Below are 20,587 nucleotides of genomic sequence, written 5' to 3' on the forward strand. Positions count from 1 at the left end.
AAATATATGTATGGTATGTACTCTGTATCAATGATATACCACTCGTATAAATTACTCATTAAAAGGAAACTCGGCAAGCCTTGTTTCCTTCTAACGAAAAATTTATACGTCTCGTGAATTATCACTGATACAGCGTACATTATATATATATATATATATATATATATATATATATATATATATATATATATATATATATATATAAACGGCTGTCTTTGTTGTCCACTTTGTACTTTCGCGCTGTTTGACGGGCAGACAACTACTATTTGTCGAAATCTTCAGTCTTGAAAGTATTTTTAGTGCCTAAGCTAAACTTTCGAAATCGAGGCTGCTTATCGCTGAGCAAGGAGGAAGGAGCTTTCATAGCTTTCGAAGCTCATTTTCATCCTCAAAATGACTATTTGGACTCATTTACTTTTCAGTACCACATCATGCAGACGCAAATTTTTGATATCGTTTTATCCTTTAACGTAGCAAAATGGCATCTCCCAACAGATTTTGAGTGCTTACGATCTTCATCCCATCCATTAACCTTGCCAGCATATTGTGCGCGAACTTCTGACTGGTGGCCTTTTTAAGGCGACGGGTAGCCAAAGTCTTTTACTCTGCACAGCAAAGGAAAGAAAGAAAAGAAACGAAAATGGCAACCGGCTAAAATGAGAAATTCTAAGATCTAAAAATTAGTTAAATTTGTATATAGTTGTAGTTTTAGGTGTTTAAACGTTTGCATGATGTAGGACTTGTGTTAACTGTTTTTAAGATCCAACATTCCACCGCATCTGTACCCCACGTTCCGAACAGCTCAACAACTTTGGTATTTTGGTTCAAATTTGTAAACATGGGTGATCCAAGCAGTAGAAAATGCGCAGCCTTGAGACGGTTGAGAAACCATTTGAAGAAAAAGAGAGAATCACTGGCTGACCATTTTGAATTCAAAATGTATATCCTATTTCATTTCAAGGATAAGGTAATTGCCAGGCTGACTGAAAGTGTAATTCAAGACATGGCCATTATCAGGGCAGAATATATCACTTGTCCATGGATTTATTTTAGCTATGCACAAGCAAGGAGGGGAAAACTCAAATATGCTTCTCAGAATTAACAGAAACTTTGTTTAGATAATGACATTTTAATACTAAAACCCTATGATCGTACTCTGCAATGTAAGCATAGTGATGTATAATGCGAGCGTCGATTTGGCGCATTCAGGAATTAAATGCCCCCTCCTTTTATGGCTAGTTTTACAAAGTACATATCCGTCAACCCAGATTTTGGAAATTTATTTTTGCTGCGCTTTACATGCTTTGCTTGTTAGTGAACTGCTTCCTAAATCCCAGGAATGATCACTGAATGTTATAGATTTTTTCTCGACCAGCAAATTATGATCTCCATTCCCACCAATGAAACTTATAGGAGTCAACTTGACCTGGCATTACTGTATCGTATATATATATATATATATATATATATAAGCATTGATTACCATCATTCAAGTAAAAGAAGGAATGAAGAAACATATCATAGAGCATATGTGCCACCAAAAATCTAATTCGGAATAAATATGTTATTTAGTAAAGAGTTTTATTTGCATATATGAGTTAACAATAAGAAATAAGTTGGGATATAAAATGTGGGAAATAGTTATCACATTTGAACTCTTAACATAGATCCGCACCCATTTTAGGCATTGTTAGTTTTTAAAAAAATAGGTATGGTTAACTTGTCAATCAAATGCTAGTGCTTTAACTAACTGTAGAACAGGCAGTTTTTTTAAATAATCAGTCTCATAATTGGTATTGGCAATTTTAATAATTGGCTATATGTGGTATCTAAATAATCGGGGGAAAAAGTGACATTGGTACAGCTTTAATCCAAACCTCAAGATGCATTGCCAGCATGACTAAAGTAGTACAGATATTTATTGACATCATTCTCAATGCTCGTAAATATTTTACACTACAAATTTATATCAATTTTTTGACCCAAATCAGCACACCATATGTCAAATTCATAACTTTTCAAACACTAGATATGCAATTTAAATAAGACTGATCACCAGTTTACAAGGTATAAACTTCTGAATTGCATCTGTGGCTATTTTCAGTGCCAACCAACATTGTTATAAATAAAATTTAACCCTTCGTGATCTATTTGTGAAATCACAACAATGGATAGTAATGCACATTTTGCATTTTTGATTCACCTAGATAGTGCTTATATTTTAGAGTAAATCAAAGCCATGTGAATCCTTATTACAATCGGAGCGATTTACAATTTACTCCAAATTACCGTAGGAAGAAATTTAAATGTCTTTTTTTTAACTTGTATATATTCATTAATACCTTAACATTTCTTTAGTTTAAGGTATTAAAAAAAGGTTTCCATTTTTTACATTTTTGCAAATTCCTGTTGAGGAGAAAACTATTAATCTCCAGAGGTCATAAATTTTGACGACCAGTTATTTTTAGATTTCAATTTTTGGACAGTTGGCATAATATCTTAGGGTTGATGAGGGAAAAAAAAAATTTGTAATAATGAGACCTTGATAAATCCAGTGTTTTATTATTTGTATTTACATCATCAGCAATTTAATTTAAACACCATTACAGCAAGATAGGGTATCATTTATTTGCCAATCAATTGCAGGTGCTTACATTTACACTCAGTAGAACATGGTTTCTTTGTAGTATGTCAGAGCAGCACTGTAATTGCAGTGATAAGGATTAACTATTACTCATACTGGCTTCATGCCTGTTTACTTAAATGCCTATTTACTTAAGCTATTTTTGCATGACAAGAATTAGTAAAGGGGAAGCATCCTGGTGGAAATGTGACTTGTCATGGTCATGCATCACAGGGAGAAACTGCATATACTTTGAGAGGTTCATGCAGGTTTGACCAAGAACTTTGGGTCCCTGAGTGCCATGATAACATACCATTCAATATATATTCCTTATTTGTCAGAACTTGCTTTAAATACAGTAGTAAATATTTACAATTTACATTACCAATGTCTGCATGAGAAAATGCAAGACCAACCAGAGAACTGACTGGAAGATGGAAATGACAAATGATAGGTAAAGAAACTGGCCAGCAGTTTAATAAAAGAATACAGTGCATATAAACACTACATAAAGGTGCAGATACATGTACTGTGGCAAGATTATGGGTATAGAACTTGTAAAACATAAAGCATTAGAAATGGAAAATGACCCAATTTTTACTCTTGCATTCTCTCTTTATTATACTTGCTGAATTTGAGCTTGTCTTGAGAGTTGGGCAGGTTGATATGTAAATCGCTCTGCAGTACCTCTTTCTTGAGTGACTGCTCTGGTGGCCTAGTGGGTAGAGTGTCTGCCTCTGAAGTCGGAGGTCGTGGGTTCGAACCCCAGCCGAGTCTTACCAAAGGCTTAGAAAAACGGTACTAACAGCTGCCTCGCTTGGCGCTCAGCATTAAGAGGTTAAGTTTGGACTGGTTGGCCTGGTGTCAGGATAATGTGGCTGGATGGGACATCATGCTACATGTCTGCGGCATGATGCCCCAGTGCCAGACATCACTATAAACTGCCACACTGCAGACATCGTAGCGATATGACTTAAATTTTTTTAAAGCTGTTAAAAATCTTAATCACACACACACACACACACACTTTCTTGAGTGAACTTGACCTGTTATCAATGTATCATTGGAGGGTTACTTTACAGGTGGTTGTGATAGAGGTCCATCATCATGTTTGTCCACATCTGTGCAAATCAGAGGTTGTTGTAAATTATTGCACACAACATGGGCACAACAATCAAATCCCAGTTTTATCCAAGTAGACATTTCTTTTATATTTGGCTCACATTCTATCTACCTTATGTAAGAGAATAAGAAAATCATTATAAACGTAACTTGCATAAAATTGAAACATGCTAGTATATCTTGCCAAAAATGTAAGCATGGTATATATTACTCCAGTATTTAGCTTTTAATATATAAACTAATGTATTAGTTCTCCACTCCCTTTTAGCAACCCTCATAATTTGTGAACCTGCTTATAACACAGCCAGGTGTGGATCCAATTTCCATCCTTTAGAAAAGTCTTAAAAGGCTCCTATTTCTGCAACATATAAAAATTGATCAAATTCGTCAAATGAAAGCTGAATATATATAGCATGTTTTGAAACTGAAAACATGTTAGTGCATGTTAATATGGAATTTATATACAGAAATTCACTTTTTCAAATAAGGGATCATACTGTTATTAGGAATGTCTTATATTTTATCAATAAATATCAATGTAAGATAAATACCAATCAATGAAAATGCAGGAAAATGCCAGCTGGTGGCAACACTATAATGACTGTCAAGTGAAAGTTGTGCTTTAATTTTTTTTTAGCTTTGAAAGGTGAAAGGAGTCTATCAGTTTTCATGGTGACATCTGTGAACACTTCCATGAAAACCTAATTAAGTGTTTCCTCAGTGCTATACCTGATTTTGACAACTGTTGATAGTTTAATGTTCTTTTGGCATGACTTGAAATAATTTTGATAATTCACTGCGCTTAACAGAAGTCGATAACCTGATCAAGAAACTTGATCTGCCATTTTGTCACTTGCCTGGTCTAATGCAGGAGTACCTGGTTTTCAAATCCCACAACATGCTTGCTTTTGCTTTTCATTAATTGTTTTTATGTGGTTTTTTGCCTTTTTGGAATTGTACTTTTCTAGTGAATATGGACAATACACAGCATAACATGAACAGTAAACAACTGACAATGTCATGTAGGATGTCATATGAAATCTGCTAATTCAGTCTGTTATACATATTGCTAGCCAAAATGTTTGAGCATACAGTAAAAGGAAAAGTTAATTGTTCAATGTGAATAATAGATATATCTCATCTTGTGGGTGATAAAAAGAGTATTTGTATTGGCATTTTGTCACTTGTGAAATAAAGAGGTTTTTTTACCCATTGAGTGAAATTGAGCTTCCATTAACTAAATTGAAGCAGATATCCTCTATTTTTTTTACATCTGAATACTGAAAATTAAAAATCTATAATTAAATGAACAGGCAATTAAAACAGTAAAATGAACATGTTAGTCATTCCAAAAACAAAGTTGCACATATGACAGCATATTACATATAAAGGACTTATCTACATTGCATTACCATGCATAATCCGGTACCTAATAATGATGGCCATCCTCATAATCTTTATATGACTACTTCTCATGAACAATTAGTTGTACTGATGTAGAGTTTTTACTAAAACATTATTCCAGTATTGAGCTGGTCTAGTGTGAAAATGGTGCTTATCTGACCTCCAACGTATCTGTACTTTGTGCAGGAGGTTTTGAAAACCAGACTGCATTCAAAATTGTAGCTTGGGGTCAGTCAGAGTTCATTGCTTGCATTTGTATGCTTCAGGAGCATATGAACAAAGTGATTTATACATACACAAGCAAAATTTGACCAGACTATATATATATAGACTAGTTACATTTGTAGTACACTGACATTGATTTTGAAGTCAGATGTGGTGTTAGTACTTGAAAGCTGATAACACAAACAAGTATTGATGACTTTTTATCAAACCCAGTTTGTGAATGTATTGGAAGGGTACCTTGAATGATCCCACTTAAATAACTTCTTGTTATTGAAACTATTATTTTTGATTTATGGATTTAACCAAACTTTAAATGCGAGTATATCCTGACAGTGTCTGAGACATGGTCACTGATTTCCTATCCATGATATCAGGTTCATGGTCATTGGTCAAGAATTTTCTACTGCATATAGAGGTACTTTATCTTGTTAACATGTTAAATTCAACATCGAAGCTAATGTGTTTTGTTACCATATTGATATATTGGAGATTCTTAAGAATATCAGAGATAATTTCACTACTCATTAATTATAAAGAATAATTGGACAGAGGAAAATGGCTTGAATTTGGATTTCTGGAAATTCTTATTGGCCAATCTCTTTATTTTTCACCATTTGCCAAAATTGTACCATGGTTGCCTAACAAATTGTATTCATCTGAGAAAAGACATTGTCAGGATTATTCAAGAATGTGATTTTATACATTAAATACACTATATAAATAAATAATTTGCATTTGTCAGATATAACTTAATCTAAATTTGATCTGACCATAACTGGACAGCTGGCAAAGCTAGCCATTTCTAAATCATTGTATCTAGTCTATTTCCATTTGGTTCTTAGAAATATTGAGTACGATTAATTTTATTCAATGAATGGTGTGAAATTTAGACTAGCCAGTATTCAGAAAATATGAAATTCTGCTGTGTTTAATGGTTGGAAAAACTTTATGGGTAAGCAGAAAAAAGAATTATGGTCTTTTGTGAAACCGGAAACAAAGGTTTGCTTTTAGGCCAAAAGAAAATATGTCATTTGGAATTTTGTAATGAAACGTTCATTGATTTTCAAAGCACTGATTATGGAGAATAGTTCATCATACAAACTGATCCAGTCGAAGTACAATAAAGTATTTTATCCGATCTTGTCACTCATATAGGAAAGTAAAATAAAGTATTTTATCCGATCTTGTCACTCCTATAGGACCTGTAGGCATTAAGATTGTAGTGGAAGTAAAGCTGAGAAAATCCTTGTGGATTTACCTAATATGAACTTTAAGTTGATTCAAATCCATTATTTCAGAAAAAGAAATGTGCTGTGTTTGAAGTAGCAGAGGTTATGCCTGTGATGACCAATAACTATGAAGAAAGCATTCTTCAGGGAGCCAAGGTAACATGACTTTCATGTGGAAAACCCTTCAAAATATTTAGATGTCATTAACTTTATTTGTTGTTTTACTATTGGTAGGTTCTGTAGCTTGTCTAGAAATGTTTCCTCATGCTATGAATTCAAAACTTTGGAAATCTTTTTTGCTCTTCTTTTTTGCTTCAGTGTAATTTGATTTAAAAATTCTGAATAGTGTAAAAGTATACTTTCAAAAATTCATAATGTCATCATTAATAGAAATTTCTGGATCCTCCAATTTTCTAGATGCCATATTTCCAAAACGTTTAACAATTTTCAGTAGTATGTAAAATTTCCAGACAACAGGTTTGTGTTTCTAAGCCAACAGAAAAGAATGAAATTTGGAATGCAAACCCATACCATTAAAGAAAAGTGATTGAATAGATGACCATTTTACCTTGAAACCAGTTTGATTACTTCTATTGATTGCCAGAGTTTCTATGGCCCTCCCATCTTTATTTTTTACAGACTGTTGGCTGAGATGCATATTTGTTCAATAAGTAACACATTTTGGCCACTGTGTTATTGTATCAATAAAATTTGTTATGACAAACTAGGATGCAGGGAGGACAAAAATAATTCTACTTTCAATACATATTGCATTAGGAATTGACCTGTTCTATGTAGAGACCATCAGATTTTTTAAACTGATTCCCATTGGTTCTGTTTATCTTGGCCATTTGTTTGCTTTATTGGTCTTAGACCAGGAGAACTTATTGTCTGGTCTGTTGTCCATCATTCATCTCTGTCCATTAGCACAAGTTTGTTGGGGTCCTGAGTGGTCTAAAGCGCTCTTCGTTACAGATCACTGCCATTTCACCTCTGTCTGCGGCGGTTCGAGTCTAAGATTCAGCCAATGTGGATATGTGAGAAAGCTTGCCAGTAGCTTCTCGTGGGTCGGTGGTTCTTTCCGGAGTTTTTCCGGGTTCTTCCTCCACCATTAATAATGGCCGTCATATATAGCCTATCGTGTGCTGAAAAATGGCGTTAAACCCCACAACAACAACAACAACAAGTTTGTTACTGCTACTCCTCTTTAACAACTTGGAGGATTCCCATGAAACTAATCACACACCATTTTTGCCCTCCAATTATCGATATGTTAACCTATCTACACCTTGGTGGATCAATTAGATGTTTCAGTGCTTTGCACTAGTGAGATATGTTGGATTTCACTTGTTTCCTCCACTACTATGTCATACTAACTACCATTACAGTGTAACAGCATTGCATTGTACATCAGCCATAAATGGTAGAGGCATAACTACATATGAGAAATAAGCCATTACAGATGTTTTTGAGGGAAAGGATCTATTCTGCAAACATGGACTGGCAGTGGAAAATCACTTACTTAGTAGTCCATTCCTTTTGTCTGCACCCTTTGTCTTGCTCATATAGAAATGGCGTTCAAATTTAAAGAACTTCATTTTGATTGGATGCTTCTAGTGAAATTCACAGATCCAAAGTACAGAAATATCTGATCTGCCAAGGTATATATAGCAAAGAATATCATATGCATCAGTCCAATCTTGTTATTGCTACTCCTTCTGAAGGGATGATTCAAATTACTAAAAGATTTATGATGATGTCTAGTTGGTCCAAAATGAAAATGTTGTCAATCAATGACCAATATGATGACCATCTTGAAAATCATGTGATTCTTATTCCTGAACAGAAAGTCATATTGACATAGAATTTTCACAAGAAGATTTTTTATTGATGTTTACTTGGTCTTCAATGAAAAATTGTGTGTATATGATGTCCAGTATGGCTACCATAGCAACCATCTTCAAAAACTTGTTATTGTCACTTCTCTTGAATGAAAGGTAATACTACCATGGGGTTTTCACCAAATGACTTCTTAATAATGTTAGTTGAACCTAAATAAAAATGGTGCCACTTGCACATCCAATATGGCCACCACAGTGGCCATCATGAAAGTCTGGTTATTGCTACTCCTCCTAAATGGATGGTTGTATCAACATGGTGATTTTACTAAACTACTGTATATGATATCTAGTTGGTCCTAGATAAAAATAGCACTGCTAAGACATCCACATCTTCGCAAGCCAAGGTTCTGATATGTTAGCCTTATCTATACCTTGGCTGCTTGAACAGATATTTTAGTGCTTTGTCCGAGCAACATCTGTTGGATTTCATGAATTGCCTCTCAGTATGTAATTCCAACTAACTGATAGCATGTAACAGCAGTGAATTGTACATCAGCCAGAAATGGTGGAGGCAATTAACTTAAAAAGGATACTTTGTTAGTTTAACATCGAAAGTGGCCATCTTGAAAATCTTGTCACAATATCTCCACATTGAATTGTCATATCATCATGGGGTTTCACAGAAAGACTTCTTACTGTGTCCAGATGGTCATAAATGGTACTGGTCTGACTTCCAATATGTCCACCTCAATGGCCATCTTGAAAATCTTTGACCACTTTTCTCATGGATGCCTGATCATATCAATATTATGCTTCACAAAAAGACTTCTAATAATGTCTAGTTGGTCCTATATGGAAATGGTGCCAACCTGAAATCAATATGTCCACCACAGCAGCTGATATGAACTTCCTGTAATTGCTGAAGAATATCAGAGAAGGTTTCAACACTGAGCAGATAAAAGGAAGAAATGGTCTTATCTTAAATTCCTGTACTCTCTTTGGCAAGTAGAACATCAGTATCTTTGAGGACTCTTATTTGAATTATTTGTGTGTAAATGCATGATAAATTGGATGTGATTCTAACTGAAAAAGATGTCTTGGTTGGAAAGTTGTGTCTCAAATACCACTAGACATTTGTAAACACTATATCCAATGTCTTTATATATATATATATATATCTGTGTGTGTGTGTGTGTACTAACTGAAAAACATTGAACAACCACCATTGTTTTTTATTTATCAAGAAAACACCATGTAAGTGTTCTTTATTAGCAAACAAGCATATAATGCAGTCTAGTTCACCAGGTCTACTTCCAACCCACATTGATGATCGAACGTACCAAGCGCATCAGAACATAATAGAGATGTTAATTTTTTGGACTACATATTCAGGAAAAATGATCATTTTCATTTGAATTCCAATTATTCCAGCTTGGACTAATGGTGGTAGTACAGTTATTCTATATGAGAAAAATTGGAGGATTATATTTTTACATGTAATGCTGTTCTCCAATCCCTCACAGGGCAAAAGACTTTAGAATGATAACTGTTTTATATATTTATATGCAGTTGTTAGTATATAATTCTCTTGAATTAAAATGTACAACAATCTGGGAGCAATCAGGCTAAGAAGTCATAAGATACCCATGCTTTGTTTTCAATTTACTTTTCCCATGGTCATAGCAAATTCTGGAAAAAATGTTATAGTAATGGAAAAATAATGGAAACTTTAAAAAAAAAAATGCTGCTTATGTGGATATCTTTCCAGTCGTGTTCATTAATAATAACATTATTTCTTGTATATACATCCAATTTGACAGCCATTTTGTCATAAACTTTAAAGAATTTAGTCATGAAAAAGTAGAAATGGTAACAGAGATGTTTTGGAACAGTAATGGCAAAAGAAGATTTGTGTAGAAACCATGTCAGTTTTATATTATACCTCAAATCTGATGTATCTTCTCTCAGAGTCATATATTGTGATTTCTCATTTTTTTTAGAGAAAAAATCTTTCTCTGTTTAGGAAGAAGAATACTCTTTTGAAAGCTCTCAGAAGTTGCTGGAGAAGGATGTAGTTCAGCTTCATGCCCCACGCTGGCAGTCTATGAGGAGAGTAAGTGAACAGAATTATCTACACACTCATTGGTGCATGAACTACCTACCATTCAGATTGAATATTTCTGCATTGCTGCTTGTGATGACTGTTCCTTTTAATTCTTTCCTGAAGTACAGATGATTTTCATAAGATTATGGCATTTCTAGGGGGAAAAAAATGATGTTTACAAGAGTAGGTTGTTTCGTTTATTATATAACAATACACAATAGGTTGATTTTTCTATTTTCATTTGAACATTAACAAATTCTTTGACAAGTAACATGTTATTCTTAAGAAACACTTTCAAGTTTGTAAATTTGTTATTGCAGTTTCTTAGGTGTTGTTGAGCCTACAAAAGCATTGTATGCATATGTCCAGGCAGTATGCCCATTTGCATTATGAAACAATATCACAAGAATCCCTAAGGATATTTTACCTAAATTGTCAGATTCTTGTCATAATAAGAGTTAAAAGATATACAGCAAATAAATAAACCTAATGTGCAGATTAGAGGAAAGGTTAAATTTGATTTTAGTAATACAGTACATGTCACTTTTTCCTTACCTATCTTCTGGTATGCTAGTCCCCATGTCCAAGCTAATAATTCTCCTTCCCATCATATGGAATGCTGTAGAAATATAGAACAGAGGGAACCCAGAATTAGTCGGATTACTGTGTCTTTGGCTCTTGTGTTATGCTATTCTAAAGCTAACATGTATTAAATTTATTCTTGGAAAATTGCGGGCATTTACATATTTAAATAAATTCTTGGGCAGATTATTCAAATTTTTCCATTGGGTACTAGTCACATGCCAATAGAGTCCCATCAGTGGTTCAGGGACAGGAGTCTGGTTGATACTGCCCAAGTCTACATTCATCCAATCAATTCTGTTCCAAGCAAGTGAATCTTCTTTCCAATAATGGTGTTAATGGATGCCAATGCCTTGGCCTTAGATGTTCAGATGTGGTAGGTTGTGGACCTTCATCTTTTGCTCATGTAGAGCCAAACAAAAATGAGGGGATCAAGTCCTCTCCCACTAGATGAACAAATTTCCCAAGAAGAAATTACCCTTCATATAAACAATATGAAATTGATGGAGGTATTTTTATCCATACAGGGGTATGTCAACCTAATAAAGAGGATTGCCCCCCCCCCCCCCCATGTTTGCCATATTCTGGGTAAGAAAAAGCTTCTGGCAGACAGTAGACAATCTGTCCTTCTCCAATAACCCCCTGATGGACGTTATGTGGGTCTGATTTCACCTGTTTATTAAAATGTGCAATTTTGCTGCATGTAAATCTTTCTGGGACAAACCTGAGTACACTTTAGACACATATAAGTAATTGGTAACAGCCATATATAGCGCAAAACTCAATGGCCACAGGACAGATGGTTGTGCTGTTCCACGTGGATTTACAATTTTAAAAAAATTGGATTTGCTCCGGAAATATACTGTACTTGTCACCGAAAGAACCCTTCAGGTGATGGTAGCTCCACAACCACAAGAAATACTGATAAGTGTATAAAATGTACACTGATGTGTGCAGCCAAAATTGGCTGCAGTTTATTTGCAGCCTTTAATGAATAGGTGATATCATCCCCTAAACCAACAATCAATATCATCACAGGAGTGGGGCTGATTTATTGACCTAAATATGTCCAGGAGAGGCAAAACAGGATTCTTAAAATTGTTTTGTCACCGATCCATGTCAGAGTCCTGGTTCAGACACTAGGGAAGACCCTTGATGGATTTATCTGCAACAAACACTCCTTTTATGTCTCTTTCCAGTCCCAAATCAGAGGGCCTTGGTAATGAGTGCCTTCAGTGTAAGGTGGGATCATCTGTACACTTACGCCTATCCACCTTTCAGAATGATTCTGCAAGGGCTCGACAAAGACATGGCCTCCACTGCTCAGCTCATGATTATAGCCCATTGATCCACTCAGCCTTTGGGTAGACCAGCCCAGGACATTCCCTTAGTGGCAGGACCTGCTGTCGAGGCACAGGGGTTTGTTTTCCATGATAGCCCATGCATTCTCCACCGTCTTGCTTGGCTCATCTCAAATGATCTCTCTGCCAGGAAAAGTTTTCAAGCAAGGTTGCAAACTCATTGTCTAGGACAGGAGACAATCTACATCTAAGGTCTACAATGCTAAATGGAAGATCTTTTGCAGTCAGTGCTGTAGGAAATGTGTTAATCTTAGCTATACCTCTCTGAGTACACTGGTAGACTTTGTTTTCTTCCTGTTCAAAGACAAGAGAAATTTTGGTTTCTACTGTGAATGACAGTAGTGCAACACTATCCAACATGTTCAAGTTCTCAAAGGGTCTGGTCGTTTGTTTGGAACCACATCTTTCAGATCTTTTCAATTATTTAAACTGCAGATACCATCATCTCACTCACTAATGCCTAAATGATATTGCTTATGCCTGTTGTGGGTTTTAATAAAAGTCCCTTTATCAGCTACTAGGTGAAGCTACTTTCAAGAACCCTACCAATAAAACTTTTTCTGTGACTGAGGTTCATGATTTGTCTGTAGAAACGGGTTGTTTATGGTTTAATGACAATTTTGATTCTTTTATTTTCTTTGTCTGCTGGGGAATTTGGTGATAAACCAGCTATAATTGGTAGTCCCTCTTTCTAAGAATATCTAAGATTTCAGTACTCTGCATTAATAAGAATAAATAGAGAGAAAAAGACTTATTCCTTGACATTCTTTTTGGTCATTGGAGTGTCAATCCCATGAGATACTTATCTGTATTATGGTAACCCTGTTGCAGCAAGGTAAAAAAAAATTCCTTCATCCTTTTTACTAGACTCGAGGAGGGAGTCAAAGGTCAGATGTACAAAATCATTTGCAATGACATTTGTCAAAAGTCTGTGCTCTTTAAAAAAGTAACAGAGAAGAGTGAAAAGCAACAAGCTTTGTTAAATTCAACAAATAATTTATTTCCCTGCAATACAAAGTGAAAACTAAAAAAGAACTTACGGTATTGTGAATTAAGTCCCAGAATAATCTTAGAATTACAGACACAAGTTCTAATAATTTAAAGTTCTGAATAAATCTCCATTTGTACCCTCTACCGATTTCAGTAATGAAAATCTGTAATATAAAAGATGCACAGAACTTAGTCTTTCCATTCATTAATTTATAATTTCTGACCTGACTGTGACCAGGGTGGCTCTAACACAGAATTGTTTGTGGGTTTCATGCTTAACGGACTTTCCTTACTAACTTGTTGGCATATTGCATACACTGTTGGTGAGTTTTTTTCCTCAGAAATGTAGTTCATCCTGTTTGGTAACTGCCAGATAATTCTGTAAATTACCATAATTTTGAGAGTTAGAGCCCTTTGCACACATGTATCCATGTAAAAGGCAAATTTTTAGTTATTGTTCTTTTCCTTTGCTTGATTTGACATTGTAAATATCAGAAGCAGATTATGTTTTATTTACCTTTTATGTACATACGTTTGTAGTTGTGTATCCACCCCATTGCTGAAAATAGACTTGTCCAGGAACTGGAAATGACCAGCGAGCAAAGTCATCTTTTACACTGACAACTTCTGTTTGGTATGAAACATGCAGATGATAACCATGCTAGGTGTTAGGCCCCCGGTCCCCCCCCCCCCCACCCCATCTTAATCACATTTGAAATTCAAAATCAATGAATGAACTGACAAAGTTCTGTGCATTTTTAATCTCATTCAGACTTTAGTCAGATCCTTGACATCACTACTTTTGGAGCACTCCCAAAATTGAATGGAATTACAAGTGACTTTGAGAACTTAATTAAGGGGTGGCACCTTTTAATTTAAAACTGGATATTTGAATGTAGTTTAGACCTAACATCTTGTATATCAAAGAACAGGTAATGTCAGATAATTTTTTTTCTTCTTCAAATCATTTCCTTCCTTCAAAACTTTAGTTAGATTAGAAGAATAATGAAAATGACCGTTATTCTTTTGGGGCTCCGAGTGGCTAAGTAGTCGAAAGTGCTCACCATTACAGATTGCTGCCATCTCACCTATATGTACAAATATAATTGTAGAAGGCCTTGTGGAAGAATGGTCAGTTGTCCAGATGAGCTTCTTTAAATACTGTCATTATTTTATTATTATTATTATTACTATTATTATTATTATTATTATTATTATAAATTTGTTTTAAAAAAATGGTGGCATTGAAGCTTTAAAAGGTAGAAATAGTCTTATCTTGAATTCCAGGTAATTCATTTTAACCACTGGAGCATCAGTCTTGTCAAGGAATTCTTGTTTTGTAGTAAAATGACTTTTCTCCCTCTCAGGATGTTATTGGCTGTACCACAGATGTTGACTTCTTTCTTTGGCCAAGGAATGATATTGACAAGATTGACTGCCACCTTTTCTCACGTTGGAAAGGAGATAGTTCACCTTACAGGCCAATTAAAGTAAAGTTGTTTATTTTATTCTATACTTTTTGATCAAGTTTTACCACTATACTTAAACGAGTTTTGTGATACAAATGTAGCAGATTATAAACAGTTTATTTTGTTGTTTTTCGTTTGTCTTTTTTTTTGAATTCTTGTATCTTATCAAGTTTAATATTTTATGGCAATACACAGAATTTTGGTTTACATTTTTATTTATTTCTTTTAAAAGAACATATTTGGTTTGTTTAGCAGAAGTTAACCACAGTTACCAACGTATGGATTTCATTGGGGTTGTTTCTATTATTTCCTTGACATTGTTCTTCATTGTGCAATGCCATGACAGTTTTGACATTGTCTGTCCACCTCTCACACTTGGTTAAACTTTGCATTTAGGTCAGATTCACACACTCTCATGGGGGGCATCCATGTTCTATGAACACATTCCTAGTTTCCTTCTATGTTCATTGATGCAAATACTGTAATATTATAATATTATGTAATTTATATAATGAAAAACGTAGTTTGGAGGATGTAAAGAGCTTCACATATTACTTTTGAAATGATTTTTATTTTGAAGCAAGTACAAATTCAGATGTCATCTAGTCATGTTAATTTGGTCTTCATTTAGCAGACCATCACTGTAATATGATGGCCTGTAATGAAACAATTTTGTGGTTGTCAGTTTAAAATCAAAATCCATTTTTCCAACCTTTGGATTTAGACAGCATCGTGGATTATGGATTGCCCTATACTGTGGACATGGAAAAGGGGCAAGGGATTAAGTGTCCACAGTGAACAGTGGATGCATGCTACATGTAGCAAGTACTGGCAGCCAAAATTTCAGATTAAAAATTCTGTGTGGATTTTATAACCAATAGATATATCTTTATAAAACTAAAAGAACAAAAAAAGAAGATTATATGTCTACCTCATCTGGTTCAAAATTTATGGGTAAAAATATTCTTCATAAAATGCCGAGATATTCTTCAAATTTGTCAAATTGCATAGATGGCCAAATTAAGTAGTTGATATTATTGAAACTAATTGCAGTTTAAGTCTGGAACTTTCCAGATCTCTTGCATTCTATACAGAGACTTTGCTCAATTTTTTTGGGGAACTAAATTCTCTGAAATAACAATGTAGCAGACCCCCCAAATTAACAATCTTCACTAAACTGGTCAATGGCAAATACAGCTGCAAATATTAAAAATTCAATATCTTGGCCATTTATTTATCAATTTTTAAATTTGAGGTGTATTGTGTTCAGATTGCTGTAATCTATCTAATGATTCTATATTCCGAGGATTTAAAACAATTTTTTTTAAAAACATCTCCCTTCTCCCTGGGCAGAACTCACATGACATCAACATACAACCACACAAAAAAGTAAAATCTGCACAACCAATAACAAAATTTTATTGAAATATAAAAAGCATGTTATATAGCAAATTCAATATTAAAATGTCATGTCTGTTTGGAAAATCCCCAGTCAGCTTTGCATAATATCAAAATCTCTGTATAACAAATACAGCCGGAAAACTTTTGGAAATATCAAAACATCTGATTCAGAAATCAATTCTAAATTTACCCCTGCAGCAGCTGTCAGCGCATGATGTATCTCCTTCTGCAAATTTGTATGCCTAAAATCCTGTTGACATGAGGCTGAGCAAATCTTTTCAAAAAGTTCTTTAATTTGATCAGAAGTGACAGGAAATTTACTTCTAAGCTGATGGAGCTGGATCAAAAACTTGTAGGTGATGACATCTTGCTCTTGATGCTCAAGGGCTATTTTTCTCCTTTGCCCTTTTTAATCAACCACCTAGACATACAGTGAAAGTCTTCGTTCTCTGTAAAAGTGCAAAACAGCACAGTTAATAATTTATAAGACCTGTATCAGTGCAAGATTTGGGAAACTGAAATTTTTTCTTCCAGTTTGAAACTTAAACATATTTTTAAAAAATTATCAAAATTTTAAGTTATTTTTTATATATTCTAGATTGAGATCTTCAGGTTGTAGAATTTTAAATGTTTTAACTTTGTGAGCACATTTAGTTTTGTTTTGCTTTACCAAAAAATGTTTCGATATATTTATACATAATACCAAATCATGACAATGATTGGGAGGATGGAAATGTGTTTTTTTAAAATTTATTTATATAGCAAAGAAACAGACAGACATACAGAGATTAATTACTATTGATGATAATAGTATAAAAGTGTTGATTTCCCAGAGAGACCAACTAAAACTAACAATGAAACTTCGACCAAGAAAAATATTTTGATGAAAACAGCTGAAAGAAGAAATACATCGTAAGAGAGAAACCAACTTCCGGTTTATAAACGTCCAATAACTGTGAGGAAATGAGAAAAAAAAACAAGCACTACACAAAATATTTATGAAAGAATGATTAATTATTCACTCATTTTACTAATTCATCGAATCAATATAGGTAGTTATTATTTATTAAGATTAAATCACTCTCGCAGTCTTGGAATGCAAGATATGTTAATTGTGAACTTCCCGTCGCAGTATACATACATTTTATCGAAGAGTATCTTATTTAATCCATTAAAATAAAAATAAAAGAAATTCATAAATGTTTGGAAAAGCAAGCAAAACAATACTTACCAATGTGCTTTGCAATTTCTCACAAACAAGACCAAAATCTGGACCACTTGTTGATGAGAGGTCAGCCATTTCATTCGGAATCACCTCGCAGTGCCTGACTCGAGACATTTGAATATGACCTTGCGGTTTACACGCTTGCGATTGGCTGCCTTTAATGAGATCTCAAAGTCATGCATATTATTAAATTCAGTAAAAATTGGGCTTTCCAGTGCAAATAGGTATCTTATATTAATTTTTAAAAATGGCCGAGATATTTAGCCGGAACAATGAACCGATTTTTTGAATGCTTACCAAGAAAATTTAATTGAAACATATATATTTCAAACTTATATGAAAATAAAGGGCGTTCCCTGCTCTTCAATTTGGTGCTATTTTTAGGTGTTGACCCGGTGACTTTGGAGTTTAAATGGAATTTCCCTAGCGAATGCAATATTTCTTGCTTTCACTGCAAGGCGATCAGCTGACCGAATTGTGCCTAACAGTGAAACTGTGTCTTTTTTAGATGAAAATTACTGTTCATTCACTTATTTTTATCAACAACCCAAACAAACAGTTAAAAAGAGCAAGAAATGAACTTTATTTCAGCATAAATTGTAATATTGGTGGTTCATCTAACAATGATGATATAGCTGGTAGAAGATTATCGTTTTTACGTTGCTCTGTCGAAAGTGCTACACGTCTTAAGGGAGGCTGCCAGTACATACATATAGAGTGTGCCCACTTAGCCTAGTTAATATTCACTCAGAAAAATGTAACTGATTTTATTGCAGATGTAGTGGGTTTTAATGCACCCATCACTGATTTTACTGCATTCACTTCATAAGTCAGCATACTAAACAAACATTGGAGAAACCGTGACATTTTAAACCTGATCATGGCAGGTGTCAATTCATAACTTTACCTGTACAAACTATATTATAGTACCATTGTCTGTGGTATTTATCAGTGGCCTAGCTAGGGATACATACAAACATGTGCATAACATAGGAATAAATATGAGGTTTTCAGTTTCTTGGATATTCTCACACACTATGACAGAGCACACGTAAAAGTATTGCCTAGTATAACACACATCCATGATGGTATATGTGCAGGGTTTGCATGGATATTATGGGTCATTGAATGTCATTGAGAAATGAATTCCTCATTTCAAGGCCTTGAAAGTTTTTGATCTTTCACCTAGGTCATTGAATGTCCTTCAGTTTGGGAGATTTTGCTTAAATATAAAGTGTGATGGAACATTTTGCCTTCAATTATATTTTTACATTGTGCTAGAATAGGAAGTAGTTCTTCCATCATCTGCTAGCCCTTCTGCCATTATCTGAATCCATGAGAAGTAATCAGACATTGGGTATAGCTTCCCCATTCACATGATGTAATTAATTCATAAATAATTCACTGCAAGACAAAAACTTGGCTGTTAAAATACGCAACTTTGAAGCACTTTGTGTAGTGTGCAAGAAAAACATTGATATTGCAGGTATGGGTATTGCTGCCTGAAGTAGCCATGCAAAAGGAAAGAAACACTTGGAAAACACAAACATGCTGTTCTGATGTCAGCTTTCATAGCGCCTTTGCAAACAGTATCATTTAATTCTGTGTCCTCGCTGTTTTCTGCTTTTAAAACCCAATTTCAAGATTCATCAGTGGGTTTTAGAAATTCTATGATTGATAGTTGGGCACAGTTTCAGTGGCAAGTTACTTTGCGTCACTTTTTTGTTTGTAAGTCAATCATCAAACAGCACCAGCTGAGGTGCAAGTCTTTTGAAGTCAGCCACTATGCTTGTTAATGTATCAAACTTCGATATTTGTGTAAGTACCATTGTTTCAAAAGAATCAATAATTTTTTTATGAAAATAATACTTATTACAAAAAAACCTATTATAAAACTAATATTAAAGATATTAGTTTGTGAAAAAAAAAAAGTTTGGATTTGTAATATGGACTGAGAAACAAGATGAGGTTAAGCTGTGGTACTTTTTCACAAAGCAAACCGGGGCCCCGAGTGGTCTAAAGCGCTCTTTGTTATGTATCACTGCCATGTCACCTCTGTCTAAGTGTTCGAGTCTCAGATTTGGCTAAAGCGGATATGTGAGAAAGCTTGCCAGTAGCTTCCTGTGGGTCAGTGGTTCTTTCCGGGGTCTTCCCGGGTTTTTCCTCCACCATTAGTACTGGCCACAATGTATAGCCTATCGTGTGCTGACAAATGACATTAAACCCTACAACAACAACAACAACAAGAATCACAAAGCAAACCATACAAAAGTTTTATCTTCCTCGTTTATCTTTTGATATAGTGCATAGGACAGCAATCTATCACAAAAGTGTAGAGGCAACACATAGCTATGATATGCTTAACAAAAGCTCTGCTAATCAGAAATGCATAGATTGAAAGTTGAAAGAGCTACCATCGCTACAATAGTCAAAATGAACAGACTGATAATAGTCGTGATGACATTGGAATAAATGCAAAAAGGTTCACAATAAATAGGAAATAATTGGGATTTGCAACCTTTGAAACCAAAACCTCTTCACCTCCATTTTGGAGTAGAATAAAAGGCAATGACAAGAGATACCAGTTAAAAGCCATTAAACCAAAACCTCTTCACCTCCATTTTGGAGTAGATAAAAAGGTAATAACAAGAGATACCAGTTAAAAGCCATTAAACCAAAATCTCTTCACCTCCATTTTGGAGTAGATAAAAAGGTAATAACAAGAGATACCAGTTAAAAGCCATTAAACCAAAACCTCTTCACCTCCATTTTGGAGTAGATAAAAAGGTAATGACAAGAGATACCAGTTAAAAGCCATTAAACCAAAACCTCTTCACCTCCATTTTGGAGTAGATAAAAAGGTAATAGCAAGAGATACCAGTTAAAAGCCATTAAACCAAAACCTCTTCACCTCCATTTTGGAGTAGATAAAAAGGTAATAACAAGAGATACCAGTTAAAAGCCATTAAACCAAAACCTCTTCACCTCCATTTTGGAGTAGATAAAAAGGT

At 34.5% G+C, this 20,587-nt stretch overlaps 1 protein-coding gene across 1 annotated transcript in view; it reads left to right on the forward strand.

Annotated features, from left to right (window-relative positions):
* Positions 1 to 313: 313 nt before the first annotated feature.
* The window catches only part of LOC149806885 (uncharacterized protein C6orf62 homolog), a 41,420-nt gene continuing 21,146 nt past the window's right edge, over positions 314 to 20,587 (forward strand). The window contains exons 1-4 of the mRNA XM_089959116.1: positions 314 to 967; positions 6,673 to 6,759; positions 10,468 to 10,557; positions 14,849 to 14,971. Coding sequence (XP_089815242.1) covers positions 839 to 967; positions 6,673 to 6,759; positions 10,468 to 10,557; positions 14,849 to 14,971 — 429 coding nt within the window. The 5' untranslated portion in view covers positions 314 to 838. The remainder of the gene's footprint in view (positions 968 to 6,672; positions 6,760 to 10,467; positions 10,558 to 14,848; positions 14,972 to 20,587) is intronic.

The sequence above is a fragment of the Sinohyriopsis cumingii genome, chromosome 1, assembly GCF_028554795.1.
Source record: "Sinohyriopsis cumingii isolate HCF-2022 chromosome 1, ASM2855479v2, whole genome shotgun sequence".
Lineage (NCBI taxonomy): Eukaryota > Metazoa > Mollusca > Bivalvia > Unionida > Unionidae > Sinohyriopsis > Sinohyriopsis cumingii.